Source organism: Dermacentor variabilis, chromosome 3 (genome assembly GCF_050947875.1).
Source record: "Dermacentor variabilis isolate Ectoservices chromosome 3, ASM5094787v1, whole genome shotgun sequence".
NCBI classification, from domain to species: domain Eukaryota; kingdom Metazoa; phylum Arthropoda; class Arachnida; order Ixodida; family Ixodidae; genus Dermacentor; species Dermacentor variabilis.
Window position 1 is genome coordinate 10,516,239 of NC_134570.1, and position 22,352 is coordinate 10,538,590.

At 44.9% G+C, this 22,352-nt stretch overlaps 1 protein-coding gene across 3 annotated transcripts in view; it reads right to left on the reverse strand.

Moving 5' to 3' along the window:
- The window catches only part of mTor (serine/threonine-protein kinase Tor), a 461,269-nt gene that overhangs the window by 428,773 nt on the left and 10,144 nt on the right, over nt 1–22,352 (reverse strand). For all 3 annotated transcript variants that reach the window (XM_075684170.1, XM_075684168.1, XM_075684169.1), the window contains exons 5-7: nt 11,287–11,466; nt 10,020–10,145; nt 726–889 (exon numbers count right to left, since the gene is read on the reverse strand). In XM_075684170.1, the coding sequence (XP_075540285.1) occupies nt 726–889; nt 10,020–10,145; nt 11,287–11,466 (470 nt within the window). The remainder of the gene's footprint in view (nt 1–725; nt 890–10,019; nt 10,146–11,286; nt 11,467–22,352) is intronic.

Consider the following 22,352-nt stretch of genomic DNA (forward strand, 5'->3'; position numbering starts at 1 on the left):
AAGGACGACACGGAAAGCGACAGCATGGGCGATTCAGGCCTGACAGCGGCATAAGCTGCGCGTTACGTCAGCCTCGTGAATGCAATCGTCGTGACGAGAGCAGGGGCTCGATAATGTAACTCTATTCCAAATGAAAAGTATTCCAAACTCCAGCACCCGGCAATGAAAAAGGCGCCCCCGGGACTTCTGCAGCACTATTGCGCACGTGCACGGAGAATACGTAACGCGAACGAGGAATCTGCCATGCGAGTGTTTGCCGAGAAGAGGGGGCTGGCTGAAAAGCTGGCACGCAGCTTCAGCAAGTTTGAGGCCGCTGTGGTTGTCGTGCTAGGCCGCCGTAGCATCAAACAAAAATAACACTTTTGTCGCGCGAAGTGAATAAATACTACATGTTCTTTTCCCCTTTCATCGCACTCTCTCTGAGTTCCGTTTTCGACCGGTAAGTGGGTGATCTCATGCTATTCGGTTTAACAATACTACCGTTTAGTACATACTTTTTCCGAGCTCAGGCCAACTACGGTTTAATGAGGTTTCACTGTATAGTAATTTTGTTTCACCTAGGCTAGACGTGAGAGTGTCAACTAGTGTTACAAGCTGTGGCAAAAGGAAGCAGTTTTCCCAGTGTCAATTGTAACAGCAAGCTTAAGAGGTTTTAAAGCAGAGCGCAAAACTGTGCCAACACAAACACCGTGACCTCCCATCATGGGAAAAAAGTGGAGGCAGACCTGGATTCGGCTGAGCTGCATGCATGTGCTTGGGCACGCCAGGATGTTTGAGTGGACGCTGCATCAGTATACAGGACAGCATCTTGAGCAAGCCATCCTGGATGTCTCGCTTTAGCTGGGGAATGCGCAGAGACACTTCCTGCAAGGCAGCTGTCAGTGCTGGACTGCAAAGAGCAATGCACTCATTAGGCACATTCGCTCAGGCATGTGGCACAACCTTTTGCCTCAATGATACGAGACATCTTTTCTTTTTTACTGAGTGTCGCATGTTAGGACCAGTGTCTAAAGGGTAAGAAAAAAAGAAAAACAGCATGGTTGCTTGTTCTGTTGTGCTCCCTTTTAAGAAGCGCACTCAATTCACACAATAGCTAACCTAACAAGCTCTATGTTAATACTAAATTGAGTGACTGACGGTTACAATGACAACTGCATCTTTCAATCCTGACACCCAAAAAAACAAAAAGATCTATATATATAGCTACTAAAATAAACTTTAGTTGTAAATAGTTGTGAACTCATTACCAGAAATAAATAATGTGTTTGTGTATATGTATTTGTGTGCATTTGGGGGGCATGCATGCGTGCGTGTGCATAAACAGCACACCCACACACACACACACACAAAGCTGCAAAACTTCATCACATTACATTTTTGCATTTGTTTTAAGAGGAAAAGAAGCATGAACTGCATACACAACTCCCATTGAAAAACACACCGTGTCAGATTTGCTGCCAAAAATTACCGCTGCATGCAGCTGCAGTCAGTGATAAATGTGCTTTTCTGGATGGATGAAAGTACTAAACACATGTCAGTGATGGCATAGCAAGCGAGGCATCACCCATACTATGCTAGGAGCAAATTGAAAGATACAGTAAACCCTCGTTAACTAGAACCTTGTTATCTCGAAATATTGGTTAAGCAGAAATTTTTCACATCTTATCGTGAAAAGGTTTTGCACTGGACTCTGGATATCTAGAAATCTAGACTTCGAATATACCAGGAAAAAGGCAACGGAGCAGCATCAGAAGCTTCGCTTACACTACCTTTTCACCCAATGGTTGCTCGCTAACCGAGCCAGACGTCACGCAGGCCAGGCCGCGCTGCTTGCTTCTCTTTCCCCCTTTTTTCTGTCTATCATCGTTGATGCACACTTGCTCAGCTGCCACTTTGTTGTGGCCTCATGCAGCAGTGGTGAGCTGGGAATTGATTTTTTTTTTCCCCTTCATTTCAGACGCTGTCAGTGACACATCAATGTAGACACAGCGTATTAATCGTGACCTTGAGCAAGATAATCGGCACTTTTGAGCAGGCACGGTATGCCCATACACTGCGTTCAAAAGAAGCCAGCATGCGAGCCCAAGGCACTACAGCGACATTGCGGCTTGATAAGGATGCTCACTTCATGGTTGTGCAATGGTGAGACGAAAATGTGGCGTCACTTGCACTCTTCTGCAGTTCAGCTTCGGTTTTCGAAGTGAAATTGTCCGGAATTCATCACAATACAGGAAGTAGTAGAGTCAGCTTTTTGGTTTTCTAGAACTGCTTATGCTCCGAAGACTAGCTTCAATTACTTCCATAGGATCAATCGTCTTTCACTGTGTAGCAAGTACACTATCTTGATACAGTGCCTGTAATGCCGTTTCCTGCAGATGCTGATGTGTGCAAGCAAAAGTGATCGAAAATATTACTGGCAGCATTTTGTATAGGCTTCACATGGTGTATGTGCAGCCAGCGGGCTTCTATTTCTGCGATTTTGCTTATCTCGAAAATCCACTTATCTCATATGTTTTCCAGTTTTTGCAGCTTCAAGTTAATGGGCTAAACTGCAGCTGATAGGCGTGCTGATGATGTGATGCAATGGTAGCAGCCATAATTTCTTAATTCAGAAAGCAACTTTCGTGCTTATTGGTATTTTTGCTACAGCAGGCGGGAAGCTAAAAATAGAATTTTATCGTTTGGCTTGTTTTATGATCAGTAGTTTATTTAAATTGCAACACTTTGGCTTAGCAACAAGGCACAATGGCAGGGGCATGCATAGGCTGTATCTTCAAAACAGAACAAAATACCATTCATAGCCTGAAATTTCAATGCCTTTTATTTCGACTATGGAAACATGCCAGTTCTGTTAAGTTTGAATGATTAACAATAGTTGAAAAAGCAAGCATGCGAAAAATTAGTTGATGACTGTTTTTTACAGCCAGCACCGGCCAGAGAGGCTTGCAAGGACTAAGTCTCTATCAAGCTGTTTTGAAGTATGGCAACCATAGGAAAATATTTGTAGTAGAGGCTTATTCCTATAACAAGGTAAGTGCAGTGCCCTTAAACTGCTCTAGTGTAGGGACAGGTACACATCTGACAACACACGCAGCTTTCCATGGCCTCTTCATCAAACTGTAAAACTTACAGTGCCTTGGTGAAGGCCTTTGGATTCACTTAGGATGCATGTGCAGAGCTTTAGGACTAAGTGTACAGGTAAACCTCGATATAACGAACTTCAATATAACGAAATTCTCGCTATAAGGAAGTATTTAACTTTTCGTAGCCTCTTGTCCATAGAACACCATGTATTTAGAACCTCAATATAATGAAATTTCACTGCCGCTGCAAAGGAATGTCGAGACAATAAATGGAAACTTCCGCAGACACAGGTAGTCAAATGAGTGAATTACAAGCGGCTGTTTTCAAACGCATCTCTCAAATCACACGCCGCGCGACAAGAGTGACCGCCAAAGTGTAGCCGCATCATTTTGTCCATAAAGTCCAAGTGTGATAACATCCTACTGCGCCCCGTGCACTGTGTGTTTTAGGTGTGAATGAAAGTGTGTGAGGGTGAAAGAAAAAAGATGGCGGCTTCGTGAGTGCCACCTTCCCGCATGCGCTTGCTCGCACAAGTGGGTGGAGTGGGGGGTAAGCTGGCACGCGCCTCAGCTGTGACTGCACATGGCTGGGCTAGCCGTAAGCATGGCTGAGTGCATACGCAGCCGCACACTCCACTTTAGAGATAATTTGCTGCATATGCAAAGAGTGGGTGTGCCAAGGCAGCATGGCACCGTGTAAGCTGTCTTACCACACGTTTAGTATTTGAGGTTGCGTAATCTCGAGTTTCGGCGACACATTCGAGCGGGAGGTAGATGAAGCATTCGCTCCCTGCTGCCGGTGCTTTTCCTGATAGCGTCGCGCATACTACGCTATCAGGAAAAGCGCCAGCAGCGGGGAGCGAATGCTTTGTCTGACTCTTGCTCCAACGTGTCACTGAAACTCGAGATTACACAACTTCCAATACTAAATGCATGGTAAGACGCTGACATGGTGCCACGGCATCTCGGCCCGCCTACTCTCTGCATACGCAGCAGATTACCTCTAAAGCAGGGTGAGCAACTGCTTATGACCTCAGCTGCGCTTACAGCTATACGCAGCCATGGCCAAGTCACGCGGCAACTTACCCTCCACTCCACAGTGCAGTTGACGCTATCACCCGGGGGGAGCAGAGTGCATGTGAAAGCGTGGCTGGCTTCGCTTAATTTGAAACATCGAACGACATCGTCAACATACGTGGCATGATACCGTATCTTACATCACTGACTCCCAAATTTATCAAACTGTTAAAGCGAAGCTATTTTTATCTTTGCTTCTTCCTTTCTTCCTGATCATCATCATCATCATCATCATCATCATCATCAACAGCCCGTTTTATGTCCACTGCAGGACGAAGGCCTCTCCCTGTGATTTCCAATTACCCCTGTTCTGCACTAACCGATACCAACTAGTGCCCGTGAATTTCCTAATTTCATCGCTCCCCCTAGTCTTCTGCACTCCTCGACTGCATTTCCCTTCTCTTGGTACCCATTCTGTAAACCTAATGATCCTACGGTTATCTAAGCGGCATATACATGACCTGCCCAGTTTCATTTTTTTCTCTTTATGTCAATTAGAATATTGTCTATACAGCCGAACCCGACTATATCGAACCCATTTACATCGAATTATTTTATATATCGAACGATTTCAGGACACGGTAAAGTTACAATGAGTATATATAGCAAAAATGACGCTTACATCGAACAAATATAGCAGCGACTCCCGATATACGAAACTTCAAGCGGCGGAAAACTGCCCCCGGAAGTCGGCTTTCCCTCGCGATGGCGGGGAAACCCGGCAGCACGGCTCCATCCAGCCGCTCTCCCTACCATGACCGTGCTGCGTCGGACAAGCCGTCGACACCTCTCTGCAAAAAATTATCCCGGCCCGCCCGCAGCGCTTGCTCAGACAACCAATCAAAGAGGCTCTTGGGCCCTTGTCGTGCAAGATTGCTAAAGTGCGAGCAGTCTTGCTGCTTTTCTGGTTCATTGTGTGTGCGCCTTGTGGGCCTTCTGTTGCAGTGTTGCCGTGATGAAGCGGCAGAATTTGCCTTTTGACGTGAAGCTCGAAATCATAAATTGGGTCGAATGCGGTGAGAAGTCGGATGTCCCCGCAGCGTGCAAGATTCTGAGGAGCACTCTCAGCACGATCTTGAAGGAAGAATAAGGGGAAGATTAGGGCTAAAGCAGCCAAACTCGCGACCAGGTGCCCGTAGCGCACGACGTGTATGCACGGCCGTGTACAAGTGGTTCATCTGAAATCGCTTCCATGTGCTCGGGGATGACTGTAAATTCTGATAAATGCGACGAAGCCGTTGCTGGTGTTGGCGAAGTTTGGAGCGAGCTGTCACAATTTCCGGAAGCTGTTGACAAATCAACGGTGGACGAGTTTGTGAGTGCAAATGATGGTGTTGCGACCATGAGAGAGCCCGAAAACGAAGACTACATTGCCGACATCGTACCGAGCACAAATGAAAGTGGGCACAATGAGGAAAGCAACAGGAGTCCTTTGTCCACACCCTCCGAAGTGATTTATGCACTCGCACTAGTCTGGTGATTCAGCACGAATGTGGAAGGTTGCGGCCTCAGCTGCCCAGACTCCTTGGAAAATGTGGAGAAGTGAGTGCGTCGCCGGCAGCAAAATTGCCCAAGCAGAAGAAAGTGCAGGACCATTTCATGAGAAACTAAGCTAGTTTCATCAATAAAGTGATTTTATAAATGGTATGTGCTTTTGTGAATCCAATTATTTAATGGGTTTATACCGAATTGTGTTCTACATCGAACTGATAGGTTTTTTTTGCGAGTTAGATATAGCCGGGTTCGACTGTACCGCTTGCTCTCTGATCCAAATCGCTCTCTTTCTGTCTTTTAACGTTACACCTAGCAGTCTTCATTCCATCGCTCTTTGCGCGGTCCTTAACTTGTTCTCAAGCTTCTTTGTCAGTCTCCAAGTCTTTGCCCCATATGTCAGCACTGGCAAAATGCACCGATTGCACACCTTCTTTTTCAATGATAATGGTAAGCTTCCAGTCAGCAGCTGACAATGTCTGCCATACGCGATCCAACCCATTTTTATTTTTCTATGAATTTTCTTCTCATGATCAGGGTACCCTGCGATTAATTGACCTAGGTAAACATACTCCTTCACAGACTCTAGAGGCTGACTGGCAATCTTGGACTCTTGTTCCCTTTCCCGGCTATTCGTCTTTATTTTTGTCTTCTGTATATCAATCTTCCAACCCCACTCTTATACTCTCTCTGTTAAGGTCCTCAATCATTTGTTGTAACTCATCTGCATTGTTGCTGAATAGAACAATGTCATCGACAAACCGAAGGTTGCTGAGATATTCGCCGTCGATCCTTACTCCTATGCCTTCCCAGTTGAATAGCTAGATACTTCTTCAAAGCAAGCTATGAATAGCATTGGAAATATTGTCTCTCCCTGTCTGACCTCTTTCTTTATAGGTATCTTCCTGCTTTTTCGCTTTTTCCCCTTTCTCTTTTTATCCCCCTTAACCCTTCCCCCTACGCAGGGTAGCCAACCGGAACTACCTCTGGTTAACCTCCCTGCCTTTCTCTGCATTATTTTCTCTCTGTCTCTTCCTGCCTTTCTTGTGCAGAATTAGGGTAGCTGTAGAACCTCTGTAGATATTTTTCAAGGTATTTATGTAAGTGTTCTGTACCACATGATTACGTAATGCCTCTATGACTGCTGGTATCTCTACTAAATCAAATGCCTTTTCTTAATCTATGAAAGCCATATAGAGAGGCTTATTGTGCTCTGCGGATTTCTCGATAACCTGATTAATGAGATGGATGTGGCCATTGTAAAGTATCCCTTCCTGAAGCCAGCCTGTTCCCTTAGTTGACTAAAGTCCAGTGTTGCCCTTATTCTAATGGAGATTATTTTGGTAAATATTTTATATAATACAGGGAGTAAGCTAATGGGCCTATAATTTTTCAATTCCTTAACGTCTCCCTTTTTGTGGATTAGTATAATGTTTGCATTCTTCCAGTTTTCTGGGACCCTTGTAGTCAATAGACACTTCGTATAGAGAGCCGCAAGTTTTCCAAGCATTATGTCTCCTGCATATTTGATTAAATCGACTGTTATTCCTTCTCCAGTCACTCTTCCTCGTTTCATGTCTCGCAAGGCCCTTCTGACCTCATTGCTAGCTATAAGAGGAGTTTCTGTATCCTGTTCATTACTGTTTCTAATGGAGGTATCCTGACTTCTCTGGGTACTGTACACGTCAGTACAAGTATAGAATTTTTCCACTGCTTTTACTATATCTTCGAGACTGCTGATGATATTACCCTGCTTATCTTTCACAGCATACATCTTGGTTTGTCCTATGCCAAGTTTCCTTCTCACTGATTTCAGGCTGCATCTATTTCTTACAGCTTTTTCAGTCTTTCTGATATTATAATTTCGAATATCACTTATTTTTGCCTTGCTGATCAGTTTTGACAGCTCCGCGAATTCTATCTTAGTTGGACACTTTCAATATTTGTTGTTTTTTTATTAGGTCCTTTGTTACTTGGGCGAGCTTGCTTACTGGTTGCCTTGGTGCCTTGCCTCCCACTTCGATTGCTGCCCCTGAAGCCAGCCTCGTTACGGTTTCATTCATTACCTCTATGTCATCCTCATAATCTCTCTGTTCTAAGGCTGCATATTTGTCTGTAAGCACCAGCCTAAACTTGTCTGCTTTTACCCTTCATCATCATCATCAGCATCATCAGCCTGGTTACGCCCACTGCAGGGCAAAGGCCTCTCCTTACTTCTCCAACAACCCCGGTCATGTACTAATTGTGGCCATGTCGTCCCTGCAAACTTCTTAATCTCATCCGCCCACCTAACTTTCTGCCGCCCCCTGCTACGCTTCCCTTCCCTTGGAATCCAGTCCGTAACTCTTAATGACCATCGGTTATCTTCCCTCCTCATTACATGTCCTGCCTGTGCACCCCCCCCCCCATTTCTTTTTCTTGATTTCAACTAAGATGTCATTAACTCGCGTTTGTTCCCTCACCTAATCTGCTCTTTTCTTATCCCTTAACGTTACACCCACCGTTCTTCTTTCCATAGCTCGTTGTGTCGTCCTCAATTTGAGTAGAACCCTTTTCGTAAGCCTCCACATTTCTGCCCCGTAGGTGAGTACTGGTAAGACACAGCTATTATACACTTTTCTCTTGAGGGATAATGGCAACCTGCTGTTCATGATCTGAGAATGCCTGCCAAACGCACCCCAGCCCATTCTTATTCTTCTGATTATTTCAGTCTCATGATTCGGATCCGCGGTCTCTACTTGTCCTAAGTAGATGTATTCCCTTGCAACTTCCAGTGCCTCGCCACATATCGTAAACTGCTGTTCTCTTCCGAGACTGTTGAACATTACTTTAGTTTTCTGCAGATTAATTTTTAGACCCAACCTTCTGCTTTGCCTCTCCAGGTCAGTGAGCATGCATTGCAATTGGTGGTCTGAGTTACTAAGCAAGGCAAGATCATTAGCGAATCGCAAGTTACTAAAGTATTCTCCATTAACCCTCATCCCCAATTCTTCCCTATACAGGTCTCTGAATACCTCCTGTAAACACGCTGTGAATAGCATTGTAGAGATCGTATCTCCCTCCTGACGCCTTTCTTTATTGGGCTTTTGTTGCTTTCTTTATGGAGGACTACAGTGGCTGTGGAGCCGCTATAGATATCTTTCAGTATTTTTACACACGGCTCGTCTACACCCTGATTCCGTAATGCCTCCATGACTGCTGAGGTTTCGACAGAATCAAACGCTTTCTCGTAATCAATGAATGCTGTATATAAGGGTTGGTTATATTCCACACATTTCTCTATCAGCTGATTGATAGTGTGAATATGGTCTATTGTAGAGTAGTCTTTACAGAATCCTGCCTGGTCCTTTGCTTGACAGAAGTCTAAGGTGTTCCTGATTCTATTTGCGATTACTTTAGTAAATAGTTTGTAGGCAACTGACAGTAAGCTGATCGGTCTATAATTTTTCAAGTCTTTGGCGTCCCTTTTCTTATGGATTAGGATTATGTTAGCGTTCTTCCAAGATTCCGGTACGCTCGAGGTCATGAGGCATTGCGTATACAGTTGCAGTGCAAGTATATAGCTTTTACCCTTACTGCCTCTAAATTGACCTGTTTCTTCTTGACCAATTTCGCTCTTTCTCTCTTCAAATTGAGGTGAATCCTAGCCCTCACTAACCTATGATCACTTTGCTGTACCCTACCTATCACTTCTACATCCTGCACGATGCTGGGACCAGCAGAAAATATGATGTCAATTTGATTTCTTGTTTCACCATTAGGGGTCTTCCTGGTTTATTATTCAAAGCTTATTCCAATTCAAGTTTAATACTTCTGCCACCATGCGATGTGCCATGTGAGGCAATGACAATGCTCAACTCACTCAGAGGTTATGAAATATTGCACACAACAGCGCCTCAAGCAAATACCTCTCCCTGTTTGCTCTGTGTACTATGCAGACAAACAGCAGTGGTGCATGCAAGGTAATGTTTAAAGTCAGCTCACCACTCTCATGCTAGAGTAAACATTGAAGAAATTAAGGTTTTGGCGTCAACATCACTGCTAATTGTCATCAATCAAAGCAACTAGCCCAGAAAGCTTCGTTTACATCGATTCCCACAGTCTGTGGGATCTGCATAATTTTTTTCTCATTCATCTGCTTTCTTCAATTGCCCGATAATTTGGGAAATTCTGCGGCCCTCTTCCACGTAAGAAAAATCGAACGGCAACTGTACTTATTTGCACGAAAGCTCGAATCTCCATAGGATGAAATTCTGATATAACGAAGCAAATTGCCGATTTTACCAACTTCGTTATATCAAGGTTTAACTGTACTACCATGAATCATTGCACGAGGCATGTTTTGAAAAATTAAGATAGAAGATCAACCTGAGGCCAGTGTTAAGCATGGGGTCCAGAAGGTCTTTCAGGTCACTGGCAATGCTGCTCTTGTTGGCTCTTGCTAGCAAGCTGATGCATGTGAACACAGCAGGATCCAAGACAGGACCTTTTTTTCTGGTAGAACAATAAAAGGAAAATATTAAATTCTGTAAACATTCAGACTGATACCAATAGTGTGATACCAACACAATGAAGAACGCCTAAATATCAAGCACAGATGGTTACACTGCAAGAACTAAGCTTTATGTAAAAACTTTGCAACTACAGAAAGCAGAAGGTTTGGCTGAACACTTTTCACAGCAGAGGAATACAGATATCTATCATACTGTACAACCAAGGCAGTTGAAAAGAAGAATAAGTTTTCAGCACTCTTTCTTGTCCCTGGCGTCCCACTTTTGTTGTTTGCATTGAAAAATTTTTTTTCCTGGGTCAAAATCATGCAAGAATCTCGCTTTCCGAATGTTCACTTGCACGCCCTTGATTCGCCAGCACCGCATTTTCGTCAGCAGTCATCAGCACGGTGAGGTGGGAGCACGAATTGAATACAGCCTACTCAGCAGCGTAGGCAATGAAGCAAACGTTCAGAAAGTGATTCTCGTGTGATCTTGCACCTGTATGAACCAAGAAGCCCGTCAATGCACTTCACTAAACTATCAGTCACACTGAATACTATGTTGTGCTTTTCAGCAATGAATAATAGGTAATAACAGGGATGACCAAAGCAATTTTTTATATAAAATGTTACTGTCTTTCTTGCACACATTAGACATATGAACAGTGGTCGCACGCATCTAATACAGTTGTTGGAGGCAACAGTAGTTCTACCAAAAGCAAAACACCGGCAGGATCACTGAAGAGCTACACATAGTCCTGTTCAGCTAGCCGTGCTCTCTGTGGCCCCAGGAAACCTGACAATCCCCCCCAAGCACTCTCACTTCTGCTTTTTCGGGCAACTGCATGCATGCCATGGCAAATGACACAGATCCCCTGCATCTCAAACAAGCAGCTTCTTCTTGCCTGTAACTTTTCCTCAGAGCTACCCAGCTATACTATCAGCTTATTAGTTGCAAATTATTAAGTGGTCTGTGAGAATACATGTGTTGCCCCTCTTTAAAGATGAACTTGGGCATGACCATTAAGCACAGGTGTGGTAATGGGAATGCAGGGATGACTTTAGTGCATCCATTTTGGTCCCTTCTGGGTCACAATGTGAACACAATGCGACTCTTCTGGGATGAGTTTTGCATCCACTTACTTGGATGGTGTACTGTTGCTGGGCAAAGACACACGAATAACTTCCATGACCTTAGGAAGGTAGGGCAACAAGTGTTCACCCACAGCAACGGCTAGCAGTCCGATGGAGAGGAAAGCCCAGCTGCGCTCCCTCTCCCTTCGTAGGCAGCCAAGCAGGTAGTCCATGGTGTCGGCCAAATACCTGCAAGGGCACGCAAGTCATCATGCCTGCTCAACACACTTAGGACACACACCTGCCACACACCTACACAAGTGTAAGCAGATGCCAGAGGAAAACGAAACTGTAGCGAAAAAGTGAGGACAAAGCAGGCATCAGAGAGTGACTTGAATGCCAGCTAATTACTGCAATGAACTATCCTGAAAGTCCTAGGGCATTCATTCAACCATGGACTATGATATATAAATATAAAGCTTTCCACCACAAGGCACTGCATACTGTAGGTTATACTGTGGGTTATGATACTGTGTAGTGGTTGCACAATTCCATGATTGTGCACAACCACTGAACACGCACCTGTCAACACCATCTGACCACGGATGGATCGCCCCGCCGAAGATTCACACGCTGCTGTCGATGCAACTCGTCTATCAGCGGCCAGCCCAGTCAACGACAACATTATTTTCCGCCAAGCTTTTAAATGACCAGCACGTCAACTTCAGCTTCAGTAGGCACAGGAGCAGTCCTACCAGAATGGCTGCAAATCTGCATTTCTTCTCTGTGCAGGTGTGTAACAAGCTTCCCTTGCATGCTAAGAAATTGGATGATCGATGTTTACTGCTTCTCTCGTGCTCACGGGTGCTCTGCGAGACTGTTTGCGAGTGTTTTTCTGTGTTAATTTTGCTCTTGCGCTCAGGAGACGTTGAAGTGAACCCGGGGCCTGGTACATGCTCTAACGCCCCCTTAGAGCCTGAATCTCTGCTGGATGACCCTGCTGAGCAAATGAATGTTTTCCTTCATTTGCTCAAAGACGTGCACGAACAGGTCGTATAGAGCTCCAAAGCCCAGACCAATTTGGCTTCTGGCGTCAAAGCTATCAAAAAGGCAAAGAAAACCTTGGACTCAAAAATTACTGGCATTCAGCAGAGACTCAAAACTTTGGAAGATAAGTCTGAGAGGCTCAACAGCTTTACTGACGAAGTGGCATCCATGCAAAACACGGTTAAGCAACTGTCATGTCAGGATGCCTCTGCAGTCAAGTTTCGATGATTTTGAAGGTAGGTAGCGGCGGGACAATTTAATTTTTTATGGCCTTTCAGACAGCAAGGAGACCTGGGACGAAACAGAATCTAGGTTATCAAGCTTACTTACGACTGTACTTGACACGCTCCCGCCGGAATCAATTCAGCCTAGGCCAATTTTCACCGAGTAAGTGTTGCCCGGTAATAGCTAAATTTGAAAATTTCAAAACAAAACAAAAATTTATCTTGTCGTAACCGTCTAAAAGAACAGAACATCACCGTAGCCAAACACTTATGTGCCTCAACCTGTACTGCTCGCAAAAAACTACTTGAATTCGGCAAAGCTTAACCAAATGCACCGCAATTCCAGCTTCGATACAACAAGTTATACATGAACAATAAATGTTTTTGCTACAACACGCAGACAGACAAAATTGAAGACGTTAAACTGCAATGCTTTGACACCGCCTCGGGTGATAATGCTGCGCAAGCCTCTTTAAGATAGGAGATAATGAGGGGTAGTGGCCGTACTTCACAATGCCGCCTAACTGTCCTATTCAATAATATTGACACGTGTAATTGTTTGTCTTTATCGGGCGACACGTTTCACCGCCTAAAAAATGTTATCGTACAGCACAGGACGCGCCTGCATGTATCGGAAGTTTCTGGAATGTTATCTATGCTTCCATCCGCTGTCTGTGACCGAACCTTGTGTAATCTGATCGCATGTGTGCGCGACGCGAATAATGTAGAACTTTGTGGGAGGCACGCGGGTCGCAGCGATTACTCTGGAACATTCGACGACTGATGTATAAAAGCGGACCCGCTTGACCTGCTGATCAGATTTTCGCCGATCGCCGACCGTGTTCGCCGCTATCGTTGTGCTATAAGTGTAGCCTGTTTTTGTGAGCAAGTCATCCCGTGGGGTCCTTGAGCGAGGATAGCCAGCAAAGAGCGTGGTGATCAGTGATCACACAAAATGGGCGTCCGCACAAGTATGGACGAAACTTCGCAACAGCCCACACAAGAGCGAGGCATTTGCGCTCTGTGATTGAATAATTGCACTCGGCGGGTAATAGAAGTCGGCTAGCACAGGCTATAACACGATCATGTCCACGCTGGCATTGTACTAACACTGCTCCTATGCCGTGACCACTGGCATCAGTTCGAACTTCCGTTGAGGCAGACGGGTCAAAGTGGGCCAGAATTGGAGGCATGGTAAGGAGAGTAGTGAGCCGCAAAAAAGATGCGGCATGGTCAGGTCACCAAGAAAAAGGGGCTTCTTTCTTCAAGAGGTTGGTAAGGGGACGTGCGATGGTCACAAAATCTTTCACAAACCATTGGAAATAAGAGCACAGCACTAAGAAACTATGAACGTCCTTGGCAGACTTCGGAACAGGAAAGTTCGTAACGACGCAAATTTTGTCCAGATCAAGTCGCACACCTCTGGCATCCACGAGATGTCCAAGGACGGTGATTTGGCGGCGAGCAAAGTGACATTTTGACGAGTTCAACTGGAGACCGGCGCGGGTGGGCGAATAAACGATGACGTCGTCCAGATAGCACAAACAGGTGGACCACTTGAACCCCTGAAGCAAAGAGTCCATCATTCGTTCGAAGGTGGCGGGCGCGTCACAGAGACCGAAAGGCATTACCTTGAACTGATAAAGGCTGTCAGGGGTAACAAATGCAGTCTTCTCTCGGTCCATGTCATCGACGGATATCTTCCAGTAGCCAGACCATAAGTTGATAGAAGAAAAATAGGTGGCACCATACAGGCAGTCTAGAATGTCATCAATACGTGGCAAAGGGTACACATCCTTTTTTGCGATTTTGTTCAGGTGGCGATAATCTACACAAAAGCACCCCGTTCCATTTTCTTTTTGACAACTACGACAGGAGAAGCCCAGGGACTACAGGAAGGCTCGATGATGTCCTTTTCAAGCATCTTTTTTACTTCCTGTTGGATAATAGCTCGTTCTGACGCAGAAACAGGATATGGACATCGGTGAATAGGGTTCGCATCACCAGTATTTATGTGATGGGCACAACGAACGTTTGACCTAAGGGTCGATTGTCAAAGTAAAAAAATGTCGCGATAGCCTTCAAGAATGCGGCAAAGAGCTTCAGCTTGAGCAGGTGTAAGGTCAGAGGAAACCATCTTCTCAATGTCGACGTCAGTACCGTACGATGACGTCACGGTATGGGCTGAGCTGTGACGATCTTCCACTCTGAATGGCTCGACCTCATCATCCTGCAAAGTGCTAATTATAGCCAATGAGATCCCCTGAGACATCTTGCGCGGTTAGCGTGAAATTGACAAGGGGAAGGCAGGCGCAGTTGCCAGTAGTTGTCAGCACAGTGTGCGGCACGGTAATACCATGTATAAGTATAACGGCCGGAATTGGTGCGACCACGTAATTGCCGTCACATACAGCTTGTGAGGACAATAAGTCAACGTGTGTCACAGAGCGAGGTGGTAGGCGAATAAAATCCATGCAGCTCAGATGGCTTGGAGGCGGGTCCACAGGGTCAGCAAGAAGAGGTAAGTCAAGGCGAAGTGAGCCGGCCGAACAGTCAATGAGGGCAGAATTATTGGCAAGAAAATCCAGACCGAGAATGAGTTCGTGAGGGCAATGCTCGATGACGGTGAAGAGCACGACGGTGTGTCTCTTAGCAATGGTGAGTCGGGCAGAACACATGCCAACAATAGCGACAGTCCCTCCGTCGGCGACTTGTACAACTCGGTTCGGGGCAGGCGTCAGAACTTTCTTGAGCCGACGGCAAAGAGCAGCACTCATAATGGACACATGCGCCCCGGTGTCGATCAATGCGCACACAGGAACATTGTCGATGAGAACGTCCAAAAGATTCTTGTTCGTGGGTAAGGTGAAGCGAGGATTTCGTGCCAATGTCGTCAATGCAGCAGCACCTCCAGAAGCTGCACTGTCTAGTTTTCCGGTTGGGGGGTGCGGTGAGTAGGTCGGAGAAGGTGCACGGCATGAGGGGGGCGAACGAGATTGACGGCGGGAGGGAAAAGGCGAGCGGGAGTAGCGGGGTCGTGTCAAAGGTGTCGCAGGGTCAGATGATGGACCGGAGCGGGCATAGAAGGAGCGAAGGAAAAGGACGCGCTAGAGGGACGAGGGTGGTAATCAGGGGAATAGCGCCTCGGAGAAGTCCAGCGGCTCCGGCAGTGGCGAGCGACATGTCTAATGCGTGGGCAGTTAAAACACATCGGCTTGTCGTCCACGGTTCGCCATTTGGAGGGATTGCGCTGTCCATAAGAGAAGTAAGAAGAGCAGGGTGGGGACGTGCGTGGAGAAAGAGGTTCCAAGCGTACGGAACGAATGGATTGCAGACCAACGTTGGACAACGCTTGACGGACGACGGCCTGGATCAAGCAGATTGTCACCGGAGAATGATCAGGTGACAAGAATGAAGGGGTCGCCTGTTGCGCTGCTTCGACCTCACGATGAATGATGCGGGTCAAGTTGTCACATTGCGACGGTTGGTCGAAGAGGTCGTCACAAAACGACACAGCAGCTGCGTTGGGGAGTCGCGTGATGTGCTGGGATATCCGGCGGCACTCCTTGAGGATCGTATCGACGCTGCTGACGTTCGTAAACACCAGTAAATTGAAGGCGTCATCAGCAACGTCTTTGAGGACGGGATTAACCTTATCGTCTTCAGACATGTTCGGGTCAGCCTTGGCACAAAGGGCCAAGACATCGAGAATGTAGGACACGCAAGACTCGGTCGATCTCCGTACACGTGTGGCAAGGGCTTTTTTGGCATTGACTTGGCGACCGAACGGATTGCCAAAAAGGTCGCGGAGCTTCTCTTTGAAGAGATCCCAGCTCGAAATCTCTTCGTGAGTCTGGAACCATGCCAGTAAAGCTCCTCGAGGTAGAAAAGAACGTTGCCAAGCATAATAGTCGGATCTCGCCTGTGACTGGTGCTGACACGTTCGTATAAGCGGAGCCAGTCGTCAACATCAGGACTGCCGACTTCGTTGAAAACACCACGATCCCGAGGGGGGGAAACGGCAACGTAGGTCGGGGCTGCAGGAGGAGACGCTTGCGTAGATGAAGTGCCGCCAGCAGGAGCTGAAATTACACTGTCGCCGTTGCGACCGCTGCGGAGCTCCATGACGGGTACGGGGAATGTCCGGCTCCACCAAATTAATGTTACGTGTAGCTAATGTACAAGTCTATTTAAAATATATTTACACGTAGACCAACGGTGGCAAATATGGCGACGCTGTATCAAACGGGCACATGTCGTCTTCTTCCTCCTCAGTGCAGCCACACTGTGGCGGCTGTTCCGTATCAATATTAGAAGTGTACTTAATAAACGTGACTCACTCTCTTCTGCTATTGACACATGCTGTGCACGTATTACAGCACTTACTGAAACATGGCTTCCAGCCCACGTGCACGACTTCGAAATTTTTCAGGACGCTAATGATTTTGCGGTGGCCGTTGAGATCGAACTGAGCGTCGAGAAGGTGGTGTTCTTCTGGGTATATATAGTTCACACGTTTTCCTTCGTCCCCGTTGTTTCTGCTTGATGATTTCAACTATCCAAACATATCATGGAATACACAGCCACCAAGTTTATTGCCATTTTCGACCGAGGCAAGCAGTTTCTTAGATTTGTGCTCCATTTTTTCACTCTCGCAGCTCGTGACCGGACCAACTAGAATATCACCTAACTCGGCGAACGTATTAGATTTAATCTTGACTTCAAGCCCCGGCCTTGCCTGTCTGGTAACACATCTACCACGTATCAGTGATCATGCGCTGCTCACGTTTACTCTTTCTGCACCTTCTGTTCAAACTAGCAAAATGAAGAAAACCATACACAACTACAAGAGAGCTAATTTTGACGCCATAAATAACGAGCTAGCTGAATTTATTGCAGTCTTTCTTCACGGTTTTAATGGCCGTTCTGTCCAGTCTAACTGGAACGTGTTTGCGGCCGAAGTCGAACACGTAACAGTAAAATACATTCCTGTCCACACAATAACTTCTAATCCCCATGCACCCATTGTATAATAGCCATATTTGACGTTTATCAAACAGGAAAAAAATGCCTTTATCGACTAGCCAATCAGTCACCGAGTGAACCACGCTGGGAAAAATATAAAACTGCTTCTGTGCGAAAAATGGCACATGCCTCTCAACTTTTCGAAATGCAAATCTATGTCTTCTACCTGAAAACACAGTCCCTTTCAGCCCACTTATCGCATTAGCTCTGTCAACATCAGCGCTACTTCATCTTACAAGTACCTGGGTCTTATTTTGACGTCATCACTCTCTTGGATAACACATATCGAAACAAAACATCGCAAAGCTGCGCGCTCACTCGGGTATCTATTAAGAAATCTAAAGAAGGCATCCCCAGAGGTAAAGAAGTTGGCGTACGTGACATTTGTCCGTCCACAACTCGACTTTGCTTCTGCTGTCTGGCATCCATCTCAAGATTACCTAGCCGCATCATTGGAATCCGTTGAAAATCGAGCCGCCCGCTTCATCACTTCACATTATTCACGGTACACTAGTGTCACTTCTTTGAAGCAAACAATAGGTCTGCAACACTGTAGTCTCGCAGCATCATATCACGGCTTTGCTTGCTGCACTCTTTTTTTTTACAATCCCCGCTCAAAGCACCACCTTCTTAAACAACCATTATGAACTTCCTCTCGCTTAAGTCACAGCTCTGCCATAGCACGTTTACCCGGCCGCTCATCTGCCATGACCACTTCCTTCTTTCCTGATGCAATCGTTTATTGGAATGCGCTCCCTGACAACTTTGTTAACTGTACTGACCACAAAAAATTTCGTGAATACCTAACAAATCACTTTGAATAACTTTCTGTTCCCAGTGTACATCGTTCATGAACCCATCATAAACCAATCGGAATAGTCTAGCCTTGTCAACCCTTCCACCTAGTCTTTTTCTTTTGTTTCTTTTATTGCGAATGTATTGCCGTGTTACTTCTTTCAATTCAAATTTTTTCTTTGATCGTTTAAAGTCGTACAAAATCAGCAATGTGTTTTTTTTTCTTTTTTTGTTTTGCACGAAACCACTCTTACACGTGTTTGCATTACCCATGCCTTGTGTAATGCCTTTGGGCCTTCAAGGTGACAATAAATGAAATGAAATGATGAATACGTAAATGCATTGAAGGTCACCAAGGTTAATTTCGAAACTAATGTCCTTCCATCATTGCTAAGCACCAATGTATCCAAATTCTGGCGCTAATTCGGCCGACAATAGCATCACACTGAATGATCCTTCCGGTGAACCTGTTCCTGCTCACTCCTGTGCTTCGGTTTCAAACACAGGGTTCAACAAAAGCTTCTCGCCACTATCTAGCTCCCATTTACCTTTTATGAGTCAGTATAATTACTCAGTCATGGATCCCATCGTCATTGATACACCTGGTGTTGCGTGACTCATTGACAATTTAAAATATCAGACTTCCCCAGGTTACGATACTATAAGTACTAAATTTTTGAAGAACACATCTACTTGCGGTTCCGTCATATTAACCAAACTTTTTGGACAATCAGTGGATGCATCTACTTTGCCTACACAATGGAAAACTGGGAAGGTGGTTCCCATTCACAAATCAGGTGTTAAATCTTCTCCTGCTAGTTATAGACCAATATCTCTCACCAGCATCTGTTGCAAAATGCTGGAGCACACCATATATAGTCATCTGGTTAATTTTCTCGAAACTAATTCATTTTTCACATCAGTGCAGCATGGTTTCCGGAGAACATATTCGGGCGAAACATAGCTCATCTTGTTTACGCACAAGTTACAATGCCTTCTAGACCAATCCTCATTTGCCTACTCCATTTTCCTAGATTTCTCTAAAGCATTTAATAAGGTATGTCACAAGCTATTACTATACAAACTAAGCCTTCTTAATCTTGACTGTAACCTCTTAAAATGGATAGAATGTTTCCTAACCAATCGTTTTCAGTTCGTCAGTGCTAACGACCATAACTCTGCCTGCACTAAAGTGGGCTCAGGTGTACCACACGGTTCTGTACAAGGTCCTCTTTTATTTCTTACTAAGGTAATTGCAAATAGAATCAGGAACACCTTAGACTTCTGTCAACCAAAGGACCAGGCAGGATTCCGTAAAGGCTACTCAACAATAGACCATATTCACACTATCAATCAAGTGATAGAGAAATGTGCAGAATATAAACAACCCTTATATATAGCTTTCATTGATTACGAGAAAGCGTTTGATTCAGTCGAAACCTCAGCAGTCTTGGAGGCATTACGGAATCAGGGTGTAGATGAGCCATATGTAAAAATACTGGAAGATATCTATAGCGGCTCCACAGCCACCGTAGTCCTCCATAAAGCAAGCAACAAAATCCCAATAAAGAAAGGCGTCAGGCAGGGAGATACGATATCTCCAATGCTATTCACAGCGTGTTTACAGGAGGTATTCAGAGACCTGGATTGGGAAGAATTGGGGATAAAAGTTAATGGAGAATACCTTAGTAACTTGCGATTCGCTGATGATATTGCCTTGCTTAGTAACTCAGGGGACCAATTGCAATGCATGCTCACTGACCTGGAGAGGCAAAGCAGAAGAGTGGGTCTAAAAATTAATATGCAGAAAACTAAAGTAATGCTTAACAGTCTCGGGAGAGAACAGCCATTTACAATAGGCAGCGAGGCACTGGAAGTCGTAAGGGAATACATCTACTTAGGGCAGGTAGTGACGGCGGATCCGGATCATGAGACGGAAATAATCAGAAGAATAAGAATGGGCTGGAGTGCGTTTGGCAGGCAGTCCCAAATCATGAACAGCAGGTTGCCGTTATCCCTCAAGAGAAAAGTATATAATAGCTGTGTCTTACCAGTACTCACCTACGGGGCAGAAACCTGGAGGCTTACGAAAAGGGTTCTACTCAAATTGAGGACGACACAACGAGCTATGGAAAGAAGAATGATAGGTGTAACGTTAAGGGATAAGAAAAGAGCAGATTGGGTGAGGGAACAAACGCGAGTTAATGACATCTTAGTTGAAATCAAGAAAAAGAAATGGGCATGGGCAGGACATGTAATGAGGAGGGAAGATAACCGATGGTCATTAAGGGTTACGGACTGGATCCCAAGGGAAGGGAAGCGTAGCAGGGGGCGGCAGAAAGTTAGGTGGGCGGATTAGATTAAGAAGTTTGCAGGGATGGCATGGCCACAATTAGTACATGACCGGGGTTGTTGGAGAAGTATGGGAGAGGCCTTTGCCCTGCAGCGGGCGTAACCAGGCTGATGATGATGATGATCTATATTAATGACCTTCCTTTCAAAATATGCTCAAATATTCTTTTTTTGCCAATGATTATGCTGTTTTTCACAAAATAAGTAACTCCGATGACATAACTGCACTGCAGGCCGATCCAAACATTATTGCTAACTGGCGTAAGAAATGGCTAATGGAACTTAATAATAACAAATGCAAAGTAATAAGAATATCTTGAGCGGCTCATGCCTTACCTAAGTATTACCTGGATAACATTGCCCTTGAATCTGTTGACAAATATAAGTACCTTGTAGTTCATATTACGATTAACCTGTCATGGGCTGTTCATACTAATTACATAATTAACAATGCCTACTGGACGTTAGGTTATTTGCGCCTAAATTTTCATATTGCTCTGCCAACTTTAAAACTACTGCTGCATACAACACTAATACACTCAAAATTAGAATATGCATAGGCTGTTTGGGATTCATGCCAAGTTAACCTAATTTTGAATTTGTTCAAAATAATTCGTTTCGTTTCATTCTTTCTGTCTATAAAAGAACTGCAAGCTTAAGCACTATGAAAAGTAACCTCAACTTACCACCATTAGCTTCTCGCTGAAAAATATCCTGTCTAGCTCTGTTTCATAAATTATACTATCACCCTGTGCTACGAAATGATTTAATTACGCCACCAATGTATGTTTCTCATCGCATTATCATTCTCTCACAGAAGGGTTTGTATCGTGCCAAACCAAAGTCTTTTTCAGTAATTTCTTTCGCGAACATCTCGGGAATGGAACCACCTTTCTCCAGACATTGTTACTATTACTGATAACAGTGCCTTTAAACTAGCACTAGCTAATATTGTATAAGTAGCAGCTATTTTGTCCTCACCAAACATTATTACTGTCTAGTTTTCCTAACTTGACTTTCACTTTGTTCATGTTCATTTCACTTGCACCTTAGGTAACATTGTAAAATATCAGCAATGATTATTTCTTTTTTATTGTAACATACTGCATTCTTGTAACCTTTTGAAACTGTTCACACCACTCCCCTCAACAATTCCCCCTGCCCTTGAGGGTACTACAAATAAATAAATAAATGAATAAATAAAATAAAAGATGAAATGTTCAAATTGTTTGGCCCACTACATGGAAGCTTGCATACCTAACATTTCTACATCCTTACCTTGAATTAGCACTTTGCATGTAGCCACCTCCCCCCCATCAAGCATATGTAATTCCAGTTACTCAAATTTCACTTAACTTCCCATAGCATGCTTCGTATTGACTACTGCAAACAGCACTAAAGTGTTATTGACTTATCACTTCCATCAGCACAGTGACACCCAGTCACTGTGCTTCTCTCCAGCAGAAAGTCTTTTACTGCCATCCAACTTCTCTGCTGCCACTTGCTTATTCCCATCCACTGAAGTTTGCAGCGTCTATTTGGCCAGAAAAAGGCCATTACAGTCAAGGTCTCATTTTTCGGACTCCCAAGGGGACACGAAAATGTCCAAGAAATCGGGCAGTAAAAAAAAAAAAAAGAAGAAAATGAATGCATGCCTTCTACTGCCTCCAAGGGCTCAAATCACAGGTACAC